This window comes from Camelus dromedarius, chromosome 1, assembly GCF_036321535.1.
Source record: "Camelus dromedarius isolate mCamDro1 chromosome 1, mCamDro1.pat, whole genome shotgun sequence".
In the NCBI taxonomy this organism is placed as follows: Eukaryota; Metazoa; Chordata; class Mammalia; order Artiodactyla; family Camelidae; genus Camelus; species Camelus dromedarius.
The window spans coordinates 5,287,876-5,313,067 of NC_087436.1; the positions used below are offsets into that span (position 1 = coordinate 5,287,876).

Here is a 25,192-nt window from a genome sequence, read left to right on the forward strand (position 1 = left end):
AACACCAATGCACAGCCAAAAATTCCTGTCCAGCCTGACCAACTTCCAAGAATGAGGGTGAACTGAAAATTCCATGTCCAGTCTGATCAAATTCCAAGAATGAGAGTGAACCTAAAATTCCATGTCCAGACTGATCAACTTCCAAGAATGAGAGTGAATCTAAAATTCCATGTCCAGCCTGATCAACTTCCAAGAATGAGGGTGAACCCAAAATTCCATGTCCAGCCTGATCAACTTCCAAGAATGAGGGTGAACCTAAAATTCCATGTCCAGACTGATCAACTTCCAAGAATGAGGGTGAACCTAAAATTCCATGTCCAGCCTGATCAACTTCCAAGAATGAGGGTGAATCTAAAATTCCATGTCCAGACTGATCAACTTCCAAGAATGAGGATGAACCTAAAATTCCATGTCCCATCTGACCAACTTCCAAGAATAAAAGTGAACCCCAAATTCCATATTGAGTCTGACCAACTTCTAAGAATGAAGTTGAAACACAGAACTTTTCAAATAAATAAGAATTGAGTATTTACTTCCAACAGGCTTTCACTTGAAGTTGAAGACTGTACTTAAAGAAATAAAATAATCCCACCCCTACAATTCCAAAACGCAAGAAGAAATCATTTGCACCAAAAGCAGACACAGAGGTACAGCTACAGAAACAATGATTACACGAAACAATAACAACACGTGCTTAACTTGTGACATCAAAACATACAAAGCATTTGAAACCCAACTTCAAATCCTCAAGAAAATCTGGTCCCGCTCCCGACCCCAGACTCCCCAAGGCTGTCCGGTGGTCTCCCTGTCACCGCGGTGAGCAGTAAACTCTGCCCTGTCTTGTCAGCAGGGCATGTGAGCTGGGCCAGGGCTCTTCCCATAGCAGTCCGACGCCCTCAGGTGATTTTGTATCTGGGAAGGTGGGTAGATATGAACTCGCCCTAGATATTAAGTTCAACGTGGATTTCCAAGGTAGCCACTTAAAAGCAGAAATAGGTGTATACTTTCTAAATTAGCACAACAGAAAATGGGGTAAGAAGAGAAACTAAACCAATGCAAGAAAAGAAACAGAGAATCAGAAAAATGAGCAGAAACGGAATGGGCAAAATAAATACCAGCCTTCAACCTAAAATATGCATACTGATTTCTACTGAGTGGAATACTACTCAGCCATAAAAATAATGAAATAATGCCATTTGCAGCAACATGGATGGACCTGGAGATTGTCATTCTAAGTGGAGTAATCCAGACAGAGAATGAAAAATACCATATGATAGTATCACTTATATGTGGGATCTTACCAAAAAATGACACAAATGAACTTATTTATAAAACAGAAATAGACTCAAAGACATAGAAAACAAAATTATAGTTACCAGGGGAAAGGGGTGGGAGGGATACATTGGGAGTTTGGAATTTGCAGATACTAACTACTATATATAAAATAGATGAACGACAACTTTATACTGTACAGCACAGAGAACTATATTCAATATCTTGTAGTAACTTATGGTGAAAAAGAATATGAGAACAAATTTATGTATGTATATGTATGACTGAGATATGATGCTGTACACCAGAAACTGACACATTGTAAACTGACTAAACTCCAAAAAATAAAATAAAATATGCATACTAAGAATCAATGTTCTGGAGTAAGTTCCTAAGTGAAACTATAAAGTTTTTTTAGTTGCATTTTTAATGTTTCTCATGTTCTTCTCACAAGAGACAACCAAAACACACAGACACACAGTAACATGCACGTACGTACACACACACACACACACACACACACACACACACGAAGGACACAGGAAGGTTGAAAGTAACAGGGGAAAGATTTCCAGGCAAACAACAACCACAATCACCTGCTGCAGCTACACAAACATCAGACACAATACACTCTGAAGTAAAAACAAAACATTAATAATGAGTAAACCAGCTCAGACCTCTGAGCTCACACGCACCAACCGGCACGATTTAAAAACATAAAAACCCAAACTGACAGCCCTACACCCTACAAGGCAAAGCTGATAAATATACTTATCCTCTGTTAGGAAGCTTTAGCACGTCTCTCTCAGTAATTGGTGTATCAGGAAGAAAACAACATCAGGAAAGATACGGATGCTGCCATCAGCACAAGTGCAAAAAGTGAGGTACCCGCACATCAGGCGACGGTGCCGCCCACAGCGGAAGGGCGGCGCATTCGGAAAATTTAAAAAATGGAAGCAAATGAAGCCAAGTCTTAACTTTCAGATAATCACAAAGGGCCGTATTCACTATCCAAAATACAATTAATTTAGGAATCTATAGTAAAAATGCATTTTAAAAACCTTATAAATTTAACGTAGAAAACCAAACAATATGCTCCTATATATGATCTATGGTTTAAAAGAAGAAAACAATGGATATTATTAAAATCCTCAAGTGACAAAATTAAAATACTACATTATCAAAACTGGCAGGACGCATCTAACACGGGATAGAAAAAGCAAATTCGTGTCACCGAGAATACAATAAGCAACACTCTGAGCAGTCAGTCAGGAGCGCCCATCCCCTCGAGAACATTCCGGCCAGAATCTTTCAGCAAAGCTTAATTACGAAGACATACGCGGGAAAACTGAAATTGAGAGATGTTCTGCAGGACAAACAGGCTGGACTGGTCAAAGAAAACAGCAGTGTTGAGAGAGCCAACAAAAGAGTTACAATAACTGAACGTAATCAATGGTCAATTACTGAATCAAAACATAATAGGAGAAAAAGAAAATAAAGAAGTGGTAACATTTTGGGATCATGGGAAACACTGGAAAATCCACTATGTATCTGGTGATAGTTCGATACTAATGTTACATTTCCTGCACGTGACACTGTTGTAGACAATTGGTTGGAAATCTCCTAGTTCATGAAGTAAAATCTCATCATGTCTGTAACTTACCTTTGAAAGCAAAATGAAAAGAATAAAACATGTTTCTCAAAGGGGGAAAAATGCCTCGTAGGTAAAGAACAAATAATACAAGAAAATCATATACTTCAAATAGTAAGAAAATCTGCATCGATCTTCTTAGTCAATATCAGTATGTAAACAGCAAATCTTTAAATTCCAGGGGCCAAAGGTGAAACAATTTCAGCAACAAACTGAACAACAATAGCACTGGATTATAACACGCTGAATATAATGAATATCCCTGAGTCTATACTGATATAAATGATGGAAGAAATAAAGGAAGGAAAGGAGGAAGGATGGACAGTGTGGGGGAGGGAGGGAAGGAGAAGGCACAGTTTTCTTTACTGAAGAATTCCAAATGGTAGATTGTATATATCCCCCCCTCCAGAAGGTGGAACTTAACCACTACCTCCTTGAACGTGGGCTAGACTTGGTTACCTGTCTCCAAACAACAGCTCATGAGAGGGACTGCGACTCCTCCCCAGACGAGAAGCCCGCCCTGCCCAAGGGATCACAGTCAACAGCATCAGGGTAGGCGGGGTTCACAGCAGGCACCCTCCGCTATGCTATGAACAGAAGGGCGTCGCACCGATCTGGAATCCCTCCTCCAAACTCATCACCCACGGGGAATCATGAGAAATCCTCTGAAGACCCTAAACTGAGGAATATTCTACGAAATACCTGACTAATACTCTTCAAGAGTGTTAAGTTCATGAAATACAAGGGAAGAGAAATTGCCACGGACTGGAAGAGACTGAAAGGCGAGAGGCTAAATGCAATGCTCATACTGGAGAGGCTCCTGAAACAGAAAAAGGACAGGGAGGGGAAAGATGCTGACACCTGAAGAAAGTGTGTAGGTTAGTTAACAGTACTGTGTGAACACTAACCCCGTGGTTGTGCAAAGGTGTCCTGGTTCCAGAAGATGTGGCCACGGAGGGACATGGCATCATGGAAACTCTTTGTGCCACCTTCACCACATTCTGTAAATCTAAAGTTACTCCAAATTTTAAAGTGTTTGATTTTTAAGAGAAGCAAACTCTAAAACCAGGAAGAAGCTGGAGATACGTCCCAATGCAATCGACAACTTAGTAAGAGATAGAAAAAGAGTGAAAGAACTGAAAGCCAGAGAGAATCTTTTTCACAAACCACATGATTTTTTTGCATAAATCCAAAATAACTGCCAGAACAATGATTAAAGTAAAAGAGTTTAGCAAGTTCGCTAGACAGAAGATCGATACTAAGAATCGACTGCATTTCTATACATCAGCAATATACGATTAGAAATGTCACTTTCAAAAAGGGACTTTAGCAACAGTCTATTAAAAACCAAAGAAATAAATGCAAATAATGATGCACCACATCTTTATAAAAGATTTATAAATCCTTAGAAAGAATATTTTAAAACCATATGGACAATAAAGACCAGAATAAAAGGAAAAACAAAGTTCTCAAGGACAGGAAGTGTCATTACTATAAGGATGTCAATTCTTTTCCAAATAATCTATTAAATAACCAGAGAGTCCATTAAAAACTGAGCAGAAGGCATGAGGAGGCATGTCACAGAGGAGGAAATCTGAGCAGCTGGAAACAAAGTGAAAATATCCTCAGCCTTATTAGTCATAAGAAAAAATAGATAGAGCTTAACACTGAGGCACAATTTTACACTTAACCACACTACCCATAATTAGAGGAATGCCAGATCAAAAGGTTGGGGAGGATGCAGGAAAACAAGTTTTTGTATACTGTTGGTAGAAGTGTAAATTGGTCACTGCTAAAAATAATTTGATTCCACCTCGTAAAGCTGAAAAGTATTAATGTCTTAAGATAGCAGTACTGTTCTTAGCTACAGACTCCGAGAACGTTTCCTTGCACTTTTGGAGAAAGAACTGGAAACAAGCCAAAGATTCATCAAAGTAGAAGATTCCAGAAAGACTGCCTGTTTATTCAACAAAACACTGTCCATCAGGGAAAACAGAAGATGGAAGCTATCCACATCGACGTGAACTGAAAAACACAGTACTGCTTAGTCTGCTTGTTTTGAGATGCGTACCAAGTCACAACAGTGAACACACAGCATGGTCCCATCGGATCACGCAAAGCAAGCAAAAAGTAATTTACTTTTCATGGGATAGTACAGAGGGAAATCCGTACATGCGGTAAAATAGAGAAAATCAGGAGACAGAGTCAAAAAAGGGAAGTCAGGACAATGATTGTGTTGCAGGACTGAGAAGCAGGTGCTCTCAGGCTGGCACAAGGAAAGGGATCTCAGAACTATCGGAAGAGCCACTTTTCTGGGGTTGGGTCTCAGGCTGAGTGAAGCTGAGTCCCACGTGAGGTGAGGCATTCTGTACGACAGTTTATTTTTTTTTATCATCTGACAATTAATAAATGCATCACAGTCACCCACACATGCACTTCCAGTGCTGCCTCTCCTGCCACGTAAACCACCAGGTGCGCAGGGGCCATGTGGCCCTCCTGGCCCGGACCTGTGGGGACGGGACCAGAGAGCACTGGTCCTCTGGCGAGTGCTGTCCTCAGTCCCTTGTCTCTGACCCGGGAGCCTCAGGTCTGCGGTCAGCGTCCATGCAGCCGTGCTAGGCTCACCTGCTCCTCTGCGGGGAGGGCAAAATCTCAGACCCTTGGCAATTTTGACAGGATTATGTGACCCTCCGTATGACGAGAAGGCAAGAGCTGCAGTTTAACGTGGTGATAAACTATCTACAGCACTGTGGGGAAAACGGATTTGAAAATCAGTTTAGTTAGAAACCATGAATGAGACCTCACGCTGCTCACTTGGCTTCTCTGGCCCCTGTGTCCTCACCTATAAAATGAAGGGCTGGAAAACACCATCTCTAACAACAGCTAGGACAACGTCTAGTTCTCAAAGGCTAAGGTTACACATGTAAGGGAAAAAATAACCTGAGCTGCAGAGCCACAGAAAGAAGAAACTGAAACAGAATGTAACTCGCTATATAAATGGTCAGGATACAAATTATGGTGACAGCAAGTATAAAGTTTATTTCATCTGGACTAAAATATTTATCTGTAATACACCGTAAAGCGAAAATTCTCTTTGAACTTGTATACCAAAGAGAAAATAAAGAACCCTGCAGAGAAGCTCAGGGAAAATATTTGCATGATACACAAATGCCACTGAAGTCAAAGTCTCCCATGAGACCGCCCAACCTTGACAAGTGTATGCACACAGGGTTTACGGAGTAGTATTTGTATGCCATGCGGCAGGTGGTCCTTTGCCCGGGTGAAATGCTCTAGCTGACTTTGGTTCGTGAGCACTTCTAGGAGAATTACGGTGAATTTCTACCTGGCCAACTGGAATGTCAGCTGACATTCCTAAATCTGCTTTCAGAACGTGTGTTTCTTCCTTGTGATGAAATATTCAAACTTCTTCGTCCTGTATGTGTATTTATCTATATGTGTACCTGTGGGTACTCTAAGTATCCATGCATACTGCTTTTTCTTTTAATAATTTACTATCTGTTTTATTGAATTGGCTATGAGGAAGCTCAAACGTAAAATTGTGGGCACTAACGGTAACTCTGGCACACTGCATCCCTTTACGTGGCTTTTTAATTCTCTATTCCTTATTTTTTTTAATTAATTAATTTACTTATTTTGACTTTTTCTTTGGGGGGGAGGTAATTAGGTTTATTTATTTACATGTATATTTTAATGGAGGTACTGGGGATTGAACCTCGTGCATGCTATGCTAAGCAGACACTCTACCACTGAGCTATACCCTCCCCCCTCTATTCCTTATTTTAAATTGTTTTACTCTATATGTATTTTTGACCACACATCACCTCAAATTATTTTCGGAAGTAGACAGAAACATACCATAAACAAGGCTGTAAATTTCTTGGCTCATCAGAAAAATATAACAGAACAAAAGATGGCATTGAAAATCACATCATCAAAGTGAAGCAACTGGAAAGACTGTAAGAGTTGTTACACTCTGCGGGCATTTCGAGTGTGATAACTTACTTGCATATGTCATCTTCTGGGTCTTCGAGCCCAAATCTTTCATCAAATGTGAGCTGTATCCACACATTTTCCTCTACTGCTACTAATCTCCACACCAAGACCATATTTCTCGGGTAAGTATGAGGGAACCTCGGACTGTGAATACTTCCATTAGTAGACACAGTAATAATTCGCTCATGCTGGGGATCTTGTACTCCTAAAAGTAAAAACACAGGCATGAACACACACTTAGACATTTTAAAAATTATGGGTTTCAAACTAACTTCTGAAAAAAGTTATCCAATACAAGCCCCAAGTTTCATATGAACCATAATTACCAGATGATCCCAACCTTTAAATGACCTTGAAAAAAGAAATGGGATCAAAATAATGGTCTCAATTCCTTGTTGTAAGGGAACTATCAGCACTCTGTGAAGATACTAAATTATAAGAAATGCTGCAGGACTTCTCAGTGACTTTAAAAAGCTCAAATGAATTTTAAATTTCTAAGAGGAGACTACAGTATAAAATAGCTTCCAAGTTTATTAGACACGGCAACCTTCTGCTCTGCAAAATGCTAAACTACATTGTTAACAACTTCATGTTAATGATCTCTCTCTTTTGATTAGATTGTTGGGGAGAGATGAGGGGAAGGGTGAATTGGTATTGTTGAAAGAAAAGTGTTCATATATCCAGCCACTTAAGAGTTAATGAGACAAAACATGGAAAATGAGCAGCTTTTTATCTGCACAAAGAAAATCCAAGAAGTAAGAGAGTTACACTCTCTCAGGCCATGAAAATCCAATCCATTTAAGTATGCTAAATTCCATTTAAAAAAAGTTTTAAACAATCTTTTACTCAATCTCTAAAACAATTTAAAAGTCCTAAACCAGACGTTGAAGACAGGTGCACGGTATAATTCCCAATGGGGCCTTTTTTTTGGTGCAACTTTCATATACTTGTAATGTTGGGACAACAATTTTAAATTCTACGAGTACCTCTTTGGTTGTCATGATTTAGAGATACACTTTATGATAGTGGACGTTGTATTTGCAGTAATTACAGAGAGATAAAGAGTATTGTTTTATATTATATTATAAACACCACTTTTTCCTTTATTTGTCCTTCTCCCAACATCCAGTCTCAATAAACACATAGTTACTTCCAGAAATATGACAGGTTTCTCATTTTATTTTCTCCTTTCAGGCATGTCCCATCAAACTGTGTAATAAAGACTTGTCTAAGGCCTCTTCAGTCATATGACATTTTACACTAAAGTACATTTTTCTTCTCTCTTCTTTTTTCTATTATATTTTTCTGCCTTTTCCTCTTTAATGCTTTCACTCCCACACCCTAATCCCCCCTCACTTTTTATTAAAGTGTAGCTGATTTACAATGTTGTGTTAGTTTCAGGTGTACAGCTAAGGGATTCAATTATTATATATTTATATATATACTTTTTTAGATTCTTTTCCATTATAGGTTATTACAAGACACTGAATATAGCTCCTGGGCCATACAGTAAGTCCTTGTTGTTTATCTCTTTTATACATAGTACTGTGTATCTGTCCAACATAACTGCCTTTTAACCAAAGAATTCCCTAGTGCCCAATTTCCCTACTCATTACTTTAAACTCTGATTTCACACTGATAATCTCACTTCCCACTCTGGAAGGCAGACTCTAAGTGACCCTGATGTCCCTCACGTGTGTATGACCCCTGCCCAGAGAGGGCAGGAGCTGTGAGGATGGGCTGTAACTCCCCTGATCAGGTGTGTTAACTCTGACTTAATCAAAAGCTAGACTGCAGGGTGGGCCTCGCCTAACAGGTGAGCCCATAATGTAAGTTGGGTTCCTCCTAAACTCACAAATTCACAGTGGGAGAGAGACTCAACAGGAGGGAAAGGCTGTGTTTTTTTGGCCTTGAAAAGAGAAGCAGCCAGGTGCCGAAGGTGTGGGAGCTGAGTGCTAGCAGGAAGGCGGGGACTCCATCCCGAGGCCACAAGAGACATCCGTGACTTGGAAGCAGACTCTTCAGCAGCCTCCAGAAAGGACTCAAGGCTAGATGGCACCATGGTTTCAGTCTTGTAGATACTGAGCAGAAGCCCAGTGGCCCAGGCCAGTGCCTGGACTCCTGAGCCCCAGAGCTGCGAGCAAGCAAGGCGTGTTTGATGCTGCTGGTTAGTGGTCCTTTCTTAAATAACAGGAGAGGACTGGCACATCTTACACTATGCACAAAGCTATTTGGACTGCTTGCCCCCAGTCTTCAACAGCAGTTACGGTGATGGTAATGGTGATGACATTTCACTTAGTATTTATGTGACTCAAAATACCTATTTCATAGGGATAGAATCCAATTTAAGAACACTGCTCTAAGAAACTCTGAATTGAAAACACAATGTCAAGGGTCATTCATTAGTTAGAATACGATTAGGGTTAAAGAATATCTGTTTTGATATACATTACTACATATAAAATAGAAAAACAACAAGGACCTCCTGTACGGCACAGGGAATTACATTCAATTTCTTGTAATGAGCTGTAATGGAAAAGAAACTGAAAATGTACACATGTATGTCTATGTATAACTGAATCACTTTGCTGTACACCTGAAACTAACACTGTAAATCAACTACACTTCAATTTTAAAAAAGCATAAAAAATAAAATAAAATAAAATAAAATAAAATAAAATAAAATAAAATAAAATAAAAATATCTGTTTTATTGTTAAAACGCCCAACATGATTTTAACAAGTTGTAGTTATAATTCTTAAAGCAAATTTTTTGTTCTCTTAAATGGCTGTTTCAACAATGAGTCTGGTAGGTGTTATTTTACATTGTGAAACTTTTAATTAGGAAGACAAGATAAAGACAAACATAATTTCCTTTAAATATGTTCAGTGCATATTATGCGGAGTATCATCATAGTGGTAAATACGCTTTAAGCACCATGGAATTTTTAAATTAAATAGTTTAATTTCAGATGCGCTCCTCCCAGTGCCTAATCTTGTCCCCAACAATAAGTAACCTGAGCAGAAGCAGGCTCCCTCTTATTGGGTACTATTGTTCAATACAGCCATAGGCAATACTGCCAAATATGAGATGATCAATATTTCTCCTATGCACATCATTTATCACCATGACCTATCTCCTAAGAACACAGTGAAATGAATTCTCCTCTATACTGACAAATTTTTTTAAGAAAACAATGATAATTTACTCCTAAAACTAAATTAATATATTGTCAGTTTTCAAAGAATTCTTTTAAAAATGAGACATTTCCCCACTCTGTAAATAGTAATACAATAATCTACATATTTCAGAGGAGTTTTAAAGCACTAGTTTATATCAAGAGTCCTTCTCATTTTGGCAACTAGCATTTTTAAATGAATTATTTTTTTTCAGTCAGATCTATTAAAATTTACTATTTGCCCCATTCGGTCTCAAAAAGAAAAAAAAAGAGTGCCTTATATCATTCAAGGCCCTCTTTACAAATACAGCAGTGTTTATTCTCTCATATGGAGTCTAGAACACTACATTGCCACTGAAAGACCTGAAGTCTATTTTTATAACTCCAGTCAAAAACACTCATGGCTAAAATGTATATACTTAAATTGAGTTTGCATCTTTTTTTCCTTTATAGTTCACAATTCCATTAAACTATAATTGAACATAATTTAAAGACTGAAAAGCTAGGCCTTAATTGTGGTAAAAGAATTGTAAATGTCCTTTTAAGTTAAATTGCTGCTCCCTCAGATCATCTCAGAATACAGTGAGGTTTGCACCGAATACATATGATTTGCACACGACTGTCAACATTTTATGTAAATCTCAAACAACCAGGCCTTTAATCAAAAAAAAGAAGAAGAAGAAACAACAAACACTAGACTAGGTTCTACCAAGTTAAGACTCTGCATTTATAGTTTGGTTGTTTAAAAAAATCATCTTTTCAAACATACAGCTTTACTGGGGTTTTAGGAATGAGGCAAGTATAGTTTTTGTGACTACTTTATGGAACGTTTGCTTTTCCTGTGTCCAATGGACAGCACGCTCAGAGAAAGTGCCAATGCAATAAACCAAGTGCTTGTAGCCAAATCATTATCTACGACACGCTCCTTGCAAATGTCCCCTAAATGGGACTAAGTCTTGTTTTATCTAGATAATCAGATTAGCCATGAAAAATGAAAATGCACATAAACACTAAATTTTTAAAAATTAACATTATACACCATATCATTATTATCCTGCTCAACCCTCCTTAAGGCAAAAGCATTGAAAACTAACGTGAAACAAAAACAGAAAAGGAAAGCATGTGAGATTAATAATGTAAATACTGCAAAACTGTCACCTGTGCACAGACACACACAATTCGGAACAAAGAGACATCACATATCTGTACGTAGTCAGTAAGCGTATCATTAAAATCAGAGCGATTTCGCGATATTTGCCCTGCATTTCATACTGTCGGTCCCTTTCAGGTGCCTTTATTATGAATGAGAGAGGGCAGGGATAAGAGAATCATAAAAAGCAATAAAAATGTAATGATTGAAGAAGTTGTATTATTTAAAAAGATAACATCAAAAAAGAATTTTCTGGGCAAGGTAGAATTTGCTCTGCTCACCACTTTTTTTTTTTTTTTGTCTGTGATAGTATTTCTTTATCTTAATCTTGCTAGTTTTTATATGGCTATTTCTATTTTCAATCTCATTAACTGTCCATTAACAATTTCACTTTTAACAAAAGTTGATTAAACTCATATGACATATATATACATACACACACATATATACATTTGCATACCTATATATGTATATATGGCTAGTTGCTCTGGCTCCATAAATTGGCACCTTTTTGCCTAGAAAATCCAGAGTAATCTCACCTAATCTTTTTCTGATTTTGTAGAGAAAAGGCATACTTGAATTCCACATGCGAACAAGTCACTCTATATACATTCCAAACTGTATACAAGTACCCCATTTTCGTGCTTAATATTCTAAATTCTGACGACTAATATAAAAGTACAATAATATGCTAGACAGAAAACTCAGACTCTAGTTTTGGTTTCATCATTGGCTCAATCTACCATTTCCCATACCTTTAAAACAATGGCAAATTAAAACAAAGACAATCAAAAAAGTTAGTAATGTCTACCGCACACCTTTTACAAATTACAAGAATAAATGTTCGCTGAGGAAAAATAAAAGAAGAGATTGCCAGATTAAGTAAGCCATAAAAAACAAATATAACAGTTTAAAATATGCCCAACTGAGGATCTTGAATCTATTCCAGAACGTTGTTAATCATTTTACTCCTCAAGGGGGCGAGCAGTCAGAAATCATACATTGAGAACCTATTAAGGTTCATTCTCTGTACGGAGGGCTTGGGACACCAGAAACAACAATGCCTTGTCCTCTTAATGGGACAGCTTCTGGGACTCTGATTTAGGATCATTTCTAGACTACGTATACTAGTAAGCATATTCAATTATCAAAACCGACGTCAGAAGAGCCCTTTTTGGGGATGTAATCCTTCATCCTCATTGTGCACATTCTAATCATCACGTATGAGCTGACCTCTCTCTCTTTCCCACCGCACTCTGACCTTCTAGTGAGGCAGAAAAACTTCTGGGGAAGACGGATTTTCATGTCCACACCTGTACCTCGCTTTGTACCTGGCACCTGGCACCTGGCACTGCCTAGTATACACTGGTGCTGTAAAGAAACTTGCTATAGTAGAACATGGCAAAAAAAAAAAACCGTTTCACATATGATTTCAACATTCCATCTTTCATTCCTAAGCTTCCTCAGACTGTACTTATAAGAATAAGCAGCTTTTACAATGCATATTCTTCTCCAGCTAAAATCCCTTAATTCAAATTGATATTTTACTCAAAGGCCATGCAACCTATGATTATAAGAGATGAACTTTGAGTAAAATTTGTGTATGTTCATCTACATATGTATACATATATTTTTTAGCTGAAGGTGACAGGTTTCAGATTACTCATTACTGAGATTTGCCATTTTCTAAACATGGTAACTTATTTTTAAATAAAACATGTTCTATAATTTTACCAGACTGAGAATGCCACAATTATTGTCATTATTTTAACTCTGAAATATGAATCAGTGCTGATAAAACCTGTGATTTTAGGCAAGACACTTGATATCAGGGTTTTTTTTTTTTTGAAATAAATTAAAGATAACCAGAGGCTGTTTTAAAGTTCAAATGAAGTGGTATTTGTATAAATTAACTACCTTGATAATTACAAATCAGTATTACATGAAGGAGACACTTTGGTCATCATATTCTGTCTAGTTCAAATACAGTGAGGAAGAAAAGTGATTATCAGGTACCAAGTTTTTCTGATAGGAGATTGCTAGGGAAGATAATCAGAATTGTTCAATACGAATACGGAATCCAACTTTCACAAGGATCAAACTGATTAAGCAAGAAGCTGTCATTTTTTGGCAGATATGGCCAATTTCTGATTCCCTCCTACATGCTGACTGAAGGAGGGGAAAAGGATAACTTTGAAGAAATGTTGTCATTTCCTTAGCCTGACACTGTAACAGAAAAGAACAAATCTGACTCCTTATTAGCTCTGTTCCTTTGGCTCTAACCCTGTGCTCTGTTTCCTGTGCTCAGTCATGTTGGCTCTGCACCTTTTGTAAAAGAATGTTGCTTTAGCCTGAAATATACAGAAGAGCTTATTCTCAAGGCTCTGACCTTTAAGGATATTAACACTTTTGCACTTATATAAGATAACAAGTTGCAGAACAGAAAATGATGTTTGTTTTGTTAGAGGTTTTACAGGGGCACCATGCCCTGACATACATGGACAGCTGCAAGAATGAAGGATTCCAAAAAGTTTGTACAACCAACCACAGCCCCCCCACCCCCTTTAGTATAAAAGAAGCCTGAATTCTGACTTGGGGAAGATGGTTCTCCAGAACATTAGTCCCCTATCTTCTCGGTCTGCCAGCTTTCTGAATAAAGTCACTATTCCTTGACCCAACGCCTTGTCTCCTGATTTACTGGCCTGTCATGCAGTGAGCAGAATGAGTTTGGACTTGGTAACAACACTATCTTTTTTAAAAAGGTTTGAATTCTTCTGTGTCTAATAAGAAGTAAAAGAATTCAGCCATTGGCCTCCTATCTAACTATGAGCAACAGCAGGAAATGAGGCCCTGTGTTCAGGGCGTTCACAGCAGACCTTTCACGTGCAGAGAGTCTTCACAGTGAGCACCCTCCCAGCTCCCCTCACCCCCTGTGAAGCACACCCACTTTGACAAAATCCAGAGATACATCTGGAAAGTCAACACGAGTCCATCCCCCTCACTCTATGGGTGGCTCTAATGGGCCAGTCAGAGTGAATCCAATGATTCTTTTTTTTTTTTTTTTTTTCTCAATGGGGATTGGACCATTTTGGGTGCAGACATGAGCTTTAGAACTGCCGTATCCAATAAGCAGTCCTGTTGAATCCGGTCTGATGGAAGAGTCAGTGCCCAGAGGTAGACAGATACACAGCAGAAGAGCCCCTGGGAGCCAGATTCCAGCCCAAACCACACAACAAACTCAGCCCACCTCTGCGCCTCACTTTTACTATTGAAGCCAATGAGAGTTAAGATTTTTATAAATGCAACCAAAATCACTGCATAGTGAACATGTTTAGGTTTTCCAGGAGTGGCCGTGGTTCCGGCCTGTTATCCTGGTGTGATTATCACTGGTGTTCCCTGTCTGTGCACTTAAATACCTTAACTTCGAGTCATAAAGGACACATCAAGGAAGATCTACAAAATTCTTCTGGTGTTGAGGCGTGAGACAGAGAAAAAGTAACGATTTGACTGTATGGTGTTTGAGCCTTAAGGTAATGGTAAAAATCACCTATTTTGGTTGTATACAATAGGATATAATGTTTTAAAATTACGAAAGCTCAATTATGAGAGGCAAATAGCAATAATCTTTGTACCTATCACCCTGCAGGATGAAAAGCCAAGTATATATACACAGAATCTCCTTAAAGCTTTTGATTGATTCATACCAATTAGTAATGAATATAATTGCCTACCACACATTAGATGCACCACTACAGGGAAGCATGTCTGGGCAATGCTATTATTTTTCATTCTGCGTTAAGTTGTGTTACTTCAGATACCACAAGGAGGCCAAAACCAGAATGAACAGAGATAAATAAATTTGGATTAATTCGCTTTACAAAAGAAACATTCACTTTAAAAGTTCAATAGTGATTTCATTTTTCAATACTGAATCAACTGTCTTGTTGAATTAAAACTATTATTTAGTGTAGAAAGTTTACATTAAAAGTTAGGAGCTCTGAAATGTTTTAAGCAGCGAAATGCATTTACATGAGATATTATGACAAAAACTGGCTAACGTGACGAAGCACAAAATCATATTGTATAGCCTATAAACAAACATGCTTATTTAAGAAAAAGATGTATGCAATAGAGAACCTCATCTGTTTGGAGACCCAGCGTCTGTCAATTTTCTATCTGTACTGGACATATAATTTATAACATTCAGATGGAGTTTACCAGCAATTTCATCAAGAGTAATAATCATGAAAAGGTAATCAAATACAAACTTCCTCTGTCAAAAAAGGCAAATAAGGCCATTCGTTCATGAGCTCAGGGAATATTTAAAATATTTAAAATTCTCTTTTAGGGTAAGGTCTGCATTAGGCTAAGGAAATGATTCCTAAGAAACGATCAAATAGGAATGCATTTATTTCCATCTTATTATATTTAGCAGTCATTAACACTGAAAAGTCAGATTCTCTACTTATATTTAGGATTTTATGTTCCAAGGTGAATGCATATAACTTATATATAATGAGCCTACGAATTTCTTGTGAGTAACATCCAAAGGCAGGCAAAATAATAAATTTGGTCACTTCTATACAGATCATGTCCTCCCATCTGATGTTCGGAATGCTGTCAATTACTGATAAAGGGTTTGTAGTTCCATAAGCAATATTTGAGATTTATCAGTTATATGTGTAGCAAGATATTTGGTTTCTGGAGTAATTCCACACCAAGAGAGCAGGAATAAATGCAGCACACTTACACTGGACAGGACTGCCTTTCACAGGCTAAGTTCAAACCAACTTAACACTCATGAATATCCACACCATTCTGCCTGCATGCAAACGTCACCTCCCCACCCCACACTCCACGTTCAACAACCCTCGTCAATCTTAAAGAGAAGTTAAAATGCGATTAAAATATAAACGTGAGGCTTTTCAAAGACATGAGAGTCATAAATTAGTAACAAAACACATAATTTTGGTGGGAAAATAGATCAGTTAAATTATATTTCTCAAAGCAAACACAGTTTTCATCATGATCCTGAGAATACCTAAGCATGCCAAGCTATCTCCTGTCAGCTTCCTTTATTTTATCATCCCGTGGGTCTATTATTAAAAAATAAATAAACATACACATGAAGATATTGTGTAACTGTCTTGAATATAACCATTAGCAGAATTCTTCAGCCACAGCTAGTCTTAGGATGGTAGTTTAAGAAACAAACCAAAGATCCAGAAGTAAGTGGTCTAAAAAGAGGAGCTGAAACAGAGGACAGGACAGATTCCAGAAGATAAGTCTTTGAATTTTTAGTAAAAATTCAAAATAGGGACTGGACTGGACTTGACCAAGTCCACCAGAAAGAAGTTCCATTTGTGAGGAGACATGATTCTCTAACACCTCATTAGCACTAGTTCCTTCAACATTATCCAAAAATATCTACTCCCCTCTCTTCTGACCCCCAGGAAGACTTTGAGGACACATCTGGCAGATGGGACGTTGTCAGATGCCACAAGATTTAAGAATCCTTCTTTATGGTATTTGCACTGTCAATGTGAGTTTAATCCCCCGGCCAGCAAAGGGACCTGCTGCATCCGTGGCCTCCCATCACGAGAACACACCTGTCTGAACAGAGTATTTCCTTGAAAACTCATGGCCGTACAGTCCAAGTTTGAAGTTGGAGACTCTCCACCCATGTTCCCTGTAAGTGCATCCATTCCTGTCCTGAAAAAAATGGAACATTGTCCAAAGTATGGAGCAAAGATGCAGAAATGCAAGCCCAGGGGGCAAGGACAAGCCGAGAAAACTCACAGAGGAGGAAGTACCAATTATATTTAATTCAATTACAGCAAGTGTAGTAATACTAATAACGTGGCGGTTATATTCTCAAGCTGAGATAACGGGTTTTTAAGAAAGCTATGCCTAACAGAAGCCCTAAGAACAACTAACCATTTAAACGACACGATTTAAATTTCCAGAGATCTATTCCAGCACCACCACACACACCATCAAAATACTTATTTTATAACAACTAGTGGTCAGGCTTTAAAATCTGATCGCCCTGTGGTAATCCTGTGAAAAGTCAACCCAAACAAAGGATCCATGATGGGCAAGCAAAACACCAAACCAAACCAACAAACGAAACTCACAAAACCTGATATAAATATGTAGTAAGCCTTTTACTCAGTAATTAACAAGGTCCTTTTATTCAGTATTTTCCTCCAAAGAAAATAAATAGATGTGAAAGAGGGGGAAAAAAGTCTAAAAACACCAGAATAATCAATTACACTTTGCAAAACATACTTCTAGCCCCTCGCTACTCCGTAACAGTCCAAATAATATGCCAGATCTTTGACTTATCAGACAATACAGAAATGAGACCAGAGGCGTTTCAGCAAGCACACTGCAGTCTGAAGACCATGAGGAATATGACAACAGTACTGGAACACTGGCAAGCTAGGCGGAGACTTAGAAGCACAAGGACAGAAAAGAGTCCCACTAAGAAAGGAGGGTATTCAAGCCTACACTTGTTCCTGTTGAAGAATCAGCAAAGAGTGTCAGTCCACCTAAAACGTTCTCTTCTTTGCTAGGGTTCACTGGACAAACCTTAATCATGTGAGATTATCTTAGAGTGTGGGAGAACAGGCTAAAAATGTAGAGTAAATAAAAACACATGTTTCGCTTACCTTTTAAATTTTCTTTCTCCTCTTTTCTATGCCAGTCCAGATGCTTGAGAATAGTTCCTCCCTGCCAGTAGACAGAGATAGTAAAATTGAGTCTTTTGGTGACCTCAAATCCCAATCTAGGTGGTTCAGAATCTTCAATGGCAGATTTTGGAAGTAAAAATAATTTGAATGATTGAAAAGACACAAAAAGCCTGTAATAATTCCTATCTGAGTCAGTCAAATGAACTTTTCTTTGTGGTCATTTGTACGAATCTATAAGGGAGAGGGTCTTGGCTGGCATAGAAAAAAAACATAAAAGAAAGAGCATTATTTGTAGGCTGTGTTCCCTTGATGCCTCATTCTTTCCAAATCTCGCTCATCTACTCAACTCACATTTATAGACGAGCCACTCAAAATTGCAGGTCACTGACCAGATGTTTCCTTATCCACTAGCTATTTACTATTTTTAACAACCCTGTGAGATAGTCATCATTATCCCCTAATATCTTGCTCCTGAATTATATTTTTAAAAGTTCCAAATGGTGAGCTGACTCTTGCTTGCCGAGTTTTTTCTGCAGTCCATACGCTGTTCGGTGAATGGCTTCTTAGATTGCGGCAGAATTAGTATCTTCTTCCTGGAAACTCGTTTGCTATTGGTAAAAACTGTTTTTGCTTGCTTTTGTTTCAAATTAACACAGGTCCTCTAGCAGCTTTTCAGGAAGAAGTGCAAAAAGCTAAGATGCAACCATTTGATAGAGATTAAATGGTACCATCTGAAATAAAACAGAGTCCCGGAGTAGCACTCCATGGAAACTGCTTCCTTTGAGAAATTGCTCACTTAAGATCAAATTCCTAAGGATACTAACATTTGTGATTACTGGTGTAACAACAAAGAACAAATCTGACTCTGTATGAGATCTGTTCCTTTGGCTCTAACCCTGGGCTCTGTTTCCTGGGCTCAGTTATGCTGGTTCTGGTACCTTTTGTAAAAGGATGTTGCCTAGAGCCTGAAATAGACAGGAGAGCTCATTCTTGGGGCTCTGACCTTTAAGGGTGTAACATTTTTCCTTTCATATACAGATAACAAGTTGCAGAACAGAGAATAACATGTGTCTTATTGGAGGTTTATAGGGACATTATGACCTGATCTACAGGGACAGGTGAAAGAACAAAGGATTCTGACACCAAGAAGTTTGCAACAACCAACCACACCCCCTCCCCTTTTAGTGTAAAAGTAGCCTGAATTCTGACTTGGGGAAGATGGTTCTCCAGGACATTCGTCCCCCATCTTCTAGGTCGGCCAGCTTTCTGAATAAAGTCATTATTCCTTGCCCCAACAAACACCTCATCTCCCGATTTACTGGCCTGTCGTGTGGCAAGCAGGACGAGTTTGGACTCAGTAACACTAGCAATGACTTACAAAAAGAATAAAATTATTATCATTCTCCAAGCTCATAGAAGGATGTGTAAGTACCTCTTAAAGATGATAAGTAAATTGTAAGAGCCTGAATTCAAAATTGAATGGAATATTGATGAAATTTCGCAGTAATTGGTTCCATTTTTCTCACTTAGTTTAGGAAAGCCATTGAAATTTTAATACGATGGATTCTATCCCTTTTCCTAATCACAAGTCAAGTCTAGGTTTCAATAATCCTTGTCGTCATGGTCTGTGCCTTGATTTCAACATACCATACTTTGGGAAAATAAAACTACCACACAAGAGTAACACCATTGTGTCCAAGGATGAGTGACTAAAATAAACCTACTCTCATTTCTACATTCACCTTAGTCATCCTGCCCAAATGAATACACTAATATTTATATACCTCTTCATAGTTCTTACAGTGATTTTCAGATTACAAAACATTTTCTGACACAGGTTTTTCCCAGCTCTCACAACCACCTTCAAGACCAAATGCATTGTGCAAACTTCATTACTGTAAAAATAGGGTTGGTTGTCACAGTTAGATGACCCTATAACTTCCTGTCCAAACCAACACACATCTGAGAATGAAAGAGGGTGGTATTTTCAATTGTGTCAGGACAAAGACAAACCATGATGGTCCCCAGAAAACCTGGATGTAGGGTGACCCCAATGACCAATGACAACGTTAACCTTCAGTCCAGGTCTTTTGAGTCTAAATCCTACTCTTTTCCTGAGACATCACATTACTCCATGAAATCTTTCAACCTAAACATCTGAGTGATGAATTCTTCAGTGTCTGTTTCCCTGGTAGCTTCCTTACCCAACTCAGCACACCGAAGAGAACTTTTCCTTTGTTTTCATAAAACTTGGTAATACCTATTACTTTCACAGTGCTTTACTTCAAGGTAGGTGCAAACAACAGCAGCAAAAATAACAATCCTACACTGAGATTTACGTCAGAGAATGTTTTGCCTATGTTTTCTTCTAAGATGTTTACAGTGTCTTGTCTTACATTTAAGTCTTTAAGCCATTTTGAATTTATTTTTGTCTATACTGTGAGGGAGTAGTCTAACTTCATTGATTTACATGCTGCTGTCTAGTTTTCCCAGCACCACTTGCTGAAGAGATTGCCTTTACTCCACTGTATGTTCTTGCCTCCTTTCGCGGGGTGGGGGAAGGGGCTGGGAAGGGATACATTGGGATTCGAGAATAAATTCAAAATTTGCAGATACTAACCACTATATATTAAATAGATGAACAAGTTCATACTGTACACCACAGAGAACTATGTTCAATATCTTTTAGTAACTTACAGTATCAAATGATATGAAAACAAACACATACATGTTCGTGTATGACGGAAGCACTGTGCTGTACACCAGAAATTGACACAACATGGTAAACTGACGATACTTCAATAAAAATACAAAAGAATAATCCTAGTAACTTTTTTCTGTTTAACCACTTTTTAATGGGTTATTTGTGGGGTGTTTCTAATCCTACCAATGAAGTGGGAGACATTTTCACCAATTATTATTCATTTGGTGGATTCTGGCTTCATGCCACTGCTTGGCATAGGAGAGTTGCTGTTAATTGTACTTCTAACTGTAAATATTCTTCCAGAATTTGGTACTCTTTTACAAATGACAAATTCCACATTAATTTAGAGAAGATAAGAGCATTTAAAAGATGCATTATCATTACGGTTAAAAAGTACAGAAAAATGAAGCTATACTAAAAGCAAAAACTGTTTATCTTTCACAGTGAACATAGTCTTACATGCATATTCATTTATTTACTGGATTACGTAGTTTTTAAAGTATCTGTGTGATTTAATTACTAAACTCTTAAAGGATCCTGGACTTTGCTGAGGGAGTTGTTTTATTTTCATTGTTTTTTGACTAATGTAACCCCCAAAGCATAACAGAGCACCTCACCCACCATAGATAATTAATAAACAAATATTTGTCGACTGGCTGAACGACGTAGGAGTAAAGCCCACATTTCACCTGCAGACACATTTATAAAGAAAATTTAGTGGGTAAAGAGAATGGCATGTGGATCGACTTCCAGCCCACCGCTGCTTTCTGAGGACAACTCGCCTAAAAGGAATTGATCCAAGTCCCTCACTATATTATAAGCAAAGACACCAGCACCCTCTTGCGATGCCATCAAATCTGTTTCTGTGGAACTGAGTTGTACTAAATTCATATTTGGAATGACTTCACCATCCCTTTGAGATCCCTAAAATAAAACTGCAGGCAACTGCAAGATTTCATCCAAAGAGCTGATCACATTCAGGGAAGAAGCTATTTTTCCCTTTCTGAAATCAAAAGTCAAGTACTTGTTTTAAAAAAAGAATCCCCATTCTCTTGGTCAGACTTGAGAATCACACATATATCCATTTTAAACAAGGAGAATTTTGAGATTTTCGTCTCACAATTCCCTTTCTTACCACAATTCCAAGATCGAGACTTGTTTTAGTTAGCCCAGATCTTAATTTTTCTGTGCCAGAAGAGAGGTATGACAGGCAGTGTGCAGACCTGACTGTAAGTATTATGGTATGGTAGAAGGATCCAGTAGCACCATTATGGTGGAGAGCACGCTGTGGGACGGTCTGGGCAGAAGAATATAATAACGTAGGAAGCTCATGAGACAAAACAAACCTTGACATGATTTGCTCAAAATGCCTATAATTCTCTGTTCCTTTATAATAGCTCCAATTATAAAACCAGGCTTCAGAATTCCTCAAGTAGGTTAAACTTCTGAACCAAGTATAACAAGAGCTACTTTTTTAAAAAACCTTGTAAACCAATCACTTGAGAAAGTTCTGAGAATCTGATGAAAGGCAGGAGCGTTCAAGCCAGAAAATTATATCTCTCAATACAGACTCTCATAGTTTTCACACAATGGCATACAATTTCACAGGACTCACCCAGCCCCAAGAAAGTATCCAGGAACCCTTTTACCTATGAATAGTCAAGGTTAAGAACGCTCTACTCAAAAATAACATGCCCGTCAGAAAGCCAAACAAACTCAGTACCTGTTTGGTAAGACAACATCAGTGTAAAAGAGTAACCAATTTAGCAATTAGGGATGAAAAAAAAATCGGGGGGAGGGTAGAGCTCAGTGGTAGAGTGTGCACTTAGCATGCACGAGGTCCTGGGTTCAATCTCCAGTACCTCCATTAAAAATGAATAAATAAACCTAATTACCACCCCCCAAAAAGGAAAAATCACAAAAATATAACAGTGCTATATATATATATATATATATATAATATATGTAACTATGTTTTTTTACTCAATAATTGTAACTGAAATGGTTTTCTCTTGACCAATATACATTCAGTAGTTTCTTTCTTTAGTCAGCATGGTACAGAAAATTTATGGGAAAATAGTGCACAGTAAGTATCTTCTAAATTATCATTGGATTCAGGCTCATATAATGCTCTGGAATCACCATTAGTTTCTACTCATCATTGCAGAGTGTAAGCAGGATGGAGAAGACAATTAGTAACTGTGATCGCCTTAATTTTTCACTTTATCCCTTCTCCATAAAAAGTCCAGTAGAATATAGTATTTATACTATTAAAGTCCAGTATAATAAAAATCCTAAAAGGGGGATTCAATTATAATGACAAAAATGTCTTCACCCCCAAATTTTACATTTCAGTCAAGAGCAGAATACTTTAGCATGCACACGAAGCTGAAATTTTTAGTAAATCACATATAGAACATATCCAACTAGAATTAGAGTTCAGAACTGTAACTAAATGTCACAGTCAACAAATATTCGTTCACTGCCTACTGAGCTCAGGGCACCAGCCGTGGAGCCAGGCTGCTGCAGGGGTCGGGGGGAGGTCCAGGTCACTGCTACCCACTCAGGTGTTACATACTTGAACTACAAAGCTCCAAGCAATAATACTAGGGGACCCTTCTACCTCTTGAACCAAGTGACTTTTAAAAGCATATAATGTCTCCATATTCATAATCTTTAAGGCTTCTTCTTGCCCAAGAGATGGTGGGGGTTGGGGATGGTCCAGGTGGTGGAAGGTGGTAGAAAGCCACCGTTTTAACATCACAGCCATGGCCAGGTGTGTGTGCCAATAAATCCAAGAGAACTTATCTGCCAGTTCTCCCACACTCTGCTGCAACCTCAAGAAAACCAGCCAGTCATCTAGAGCAGGTTTAGAGAATTGAAAAATATTCAACAAAACCTCCTGAGGTTCATGTTTTAAGTGATGGTCTCTCTTGTGGTTCACAAGCATGTGATTATAGCTAGTTTTAATACTTTCTCTATATTAAACAGAGTCCCTAAAATTAAAACCATAAACCTTTAAATACCAAAGAATTGATGGGACTGCTAAGAATCTATGTGAGTGTAAAAGAAAAATGTGAAAGTTAAGTTCAAGCAAAAAAGTCTGAAGCATTTCACTCACTGACAAAAATAACGTCATGGGAAGAAATTAAATGAATAAATATTTCGTGACAATAGAGGCAGTAAATTAAAGACTATGAATGTCATGCAAATACCACTCATAACCTGCCACTAAAAAGAAAGAGAAGCGTTTTGGAACTTCAAATGAAACATTTTTATCTAATGTAAAACAAACTGTGGAGTTGGAAACCAAATCTTTCACAGGTCATTTTAAAGTCAAATAAAATTTTAGTACTGCAAAAATAGACGGTTCTGAAAAGGATTCCTGGGCAAACACTGTTATTTAAGGATTATCTGTCACCAACACTGAAAACATAAATGATGAGTTGGTGCATCTGTTAAAGGGTCAATTTAACAATGCTTGACAATGAACTAAAACAGCCAAGGAAAGAATGGATGTGTAAAAATAACTCTCCGAAATTAGAAGCCTGTACTATTTTCTCAGACATTTTCAGAGACTGATTTTTTAAACTGTTTTCTATCAATGAACCACCAATCACCAATGGGAAGATATGACAGAAACTGACTGATCTTTTAATTGGTTTATTTTTGTTATCTGGCACCCCTCCTACTCCCTTTCCTTCTTCAGATGTCTTCGCGTCTACAGAACTGTCTCCTTGTACACTGAGAGTTTGTTCTTCTCTAAGATGTTATTCTCGGTCTTCTTCCAAATCCCTGGCAACCTAAAATACTTCTTGGGTTGAAGTCAGTCTCTTCCACAAGCATATGTTCTTTGCATCTGTAGTAATAGCTCAGAACTCTTCCAAGTCACAAAATCACATTCCCAGGGGCCTCACTAGCCCTTTAAATCAATGGATCCTACTCCAAACTCATTTGTAAGGTCTAGTCCATTTTCTATTTTGTTTTTCTGGTTTCTACTAATGGAATCCCCATTTCGCCAGCCAGTTAGCCTCAAATTTTCATTATTTTTGACCTTCGCTTTTGTTTCTGCCATTACATGGCCAATGTAATATGACTGAGATGACTTTTAAACAGAACGTGGCCCAGCACATAGGTAACAGGCATGCGTATTGGTTGCTGTTGTATCTGTAACTGTCTTCAGTATAGATCATGCATCAGCGCACACGGAAACCTCCCTCCTCCTTAATGAAGTCTCTGTTCTCCAGCCCAGTGACCCACCTTCAAGCAACAGTGTATTAGTGTGCTACCTGGACACATCTATAAGTGAAACAAGTCTCCCGTATTAAAATGAATACTGGTAACCCCATACTTCCTTAAGGAATAAGCTTGTAACAGGGAAGAACAAATCTGACTCCATATTGAATACGTCCTGAGCTGAGTCGCGCTGGTTCTGCACCTTTTGTAAAAGAATGTTGCCTGGAGCCTGAAATAGACAGGAGAGCCCGTCCTCAAGGCTCCGACCTTTTAGAGTGTAACACTTTCCCAT

General features: G+C 38.1%; 1 protein-coding gene across 3 annotated transcripts in view; it reads right to left on the bottom strand.

Annotated features, from left to right (window-relative positions):
- PDGFC (platelet derived growth factor C) overlaps positions 1-25,192 on the bottom strand; it is a 188,596-nt gene that overhangs the window by 73,866 nt on the left and 89,538 nt on the right. For 2 of the 3 annotated variants that reach the window (XM_031463718.2, XM_010994277.3), the window contains exon 2: positions 6,947-7,142. In XM_031463718.2, the coding sequence (XP_031319578.1) occupies positions 6,947-7,142 (196 nt within the window). Of the gene's footprint in view, positions 1-6,946; positions 7,143-17,939; positions 18,001-25,192 lie in introns of all 3 variants that reach the window. The other variant, XM_031463721.2, reaches the window with a different exon arrangement.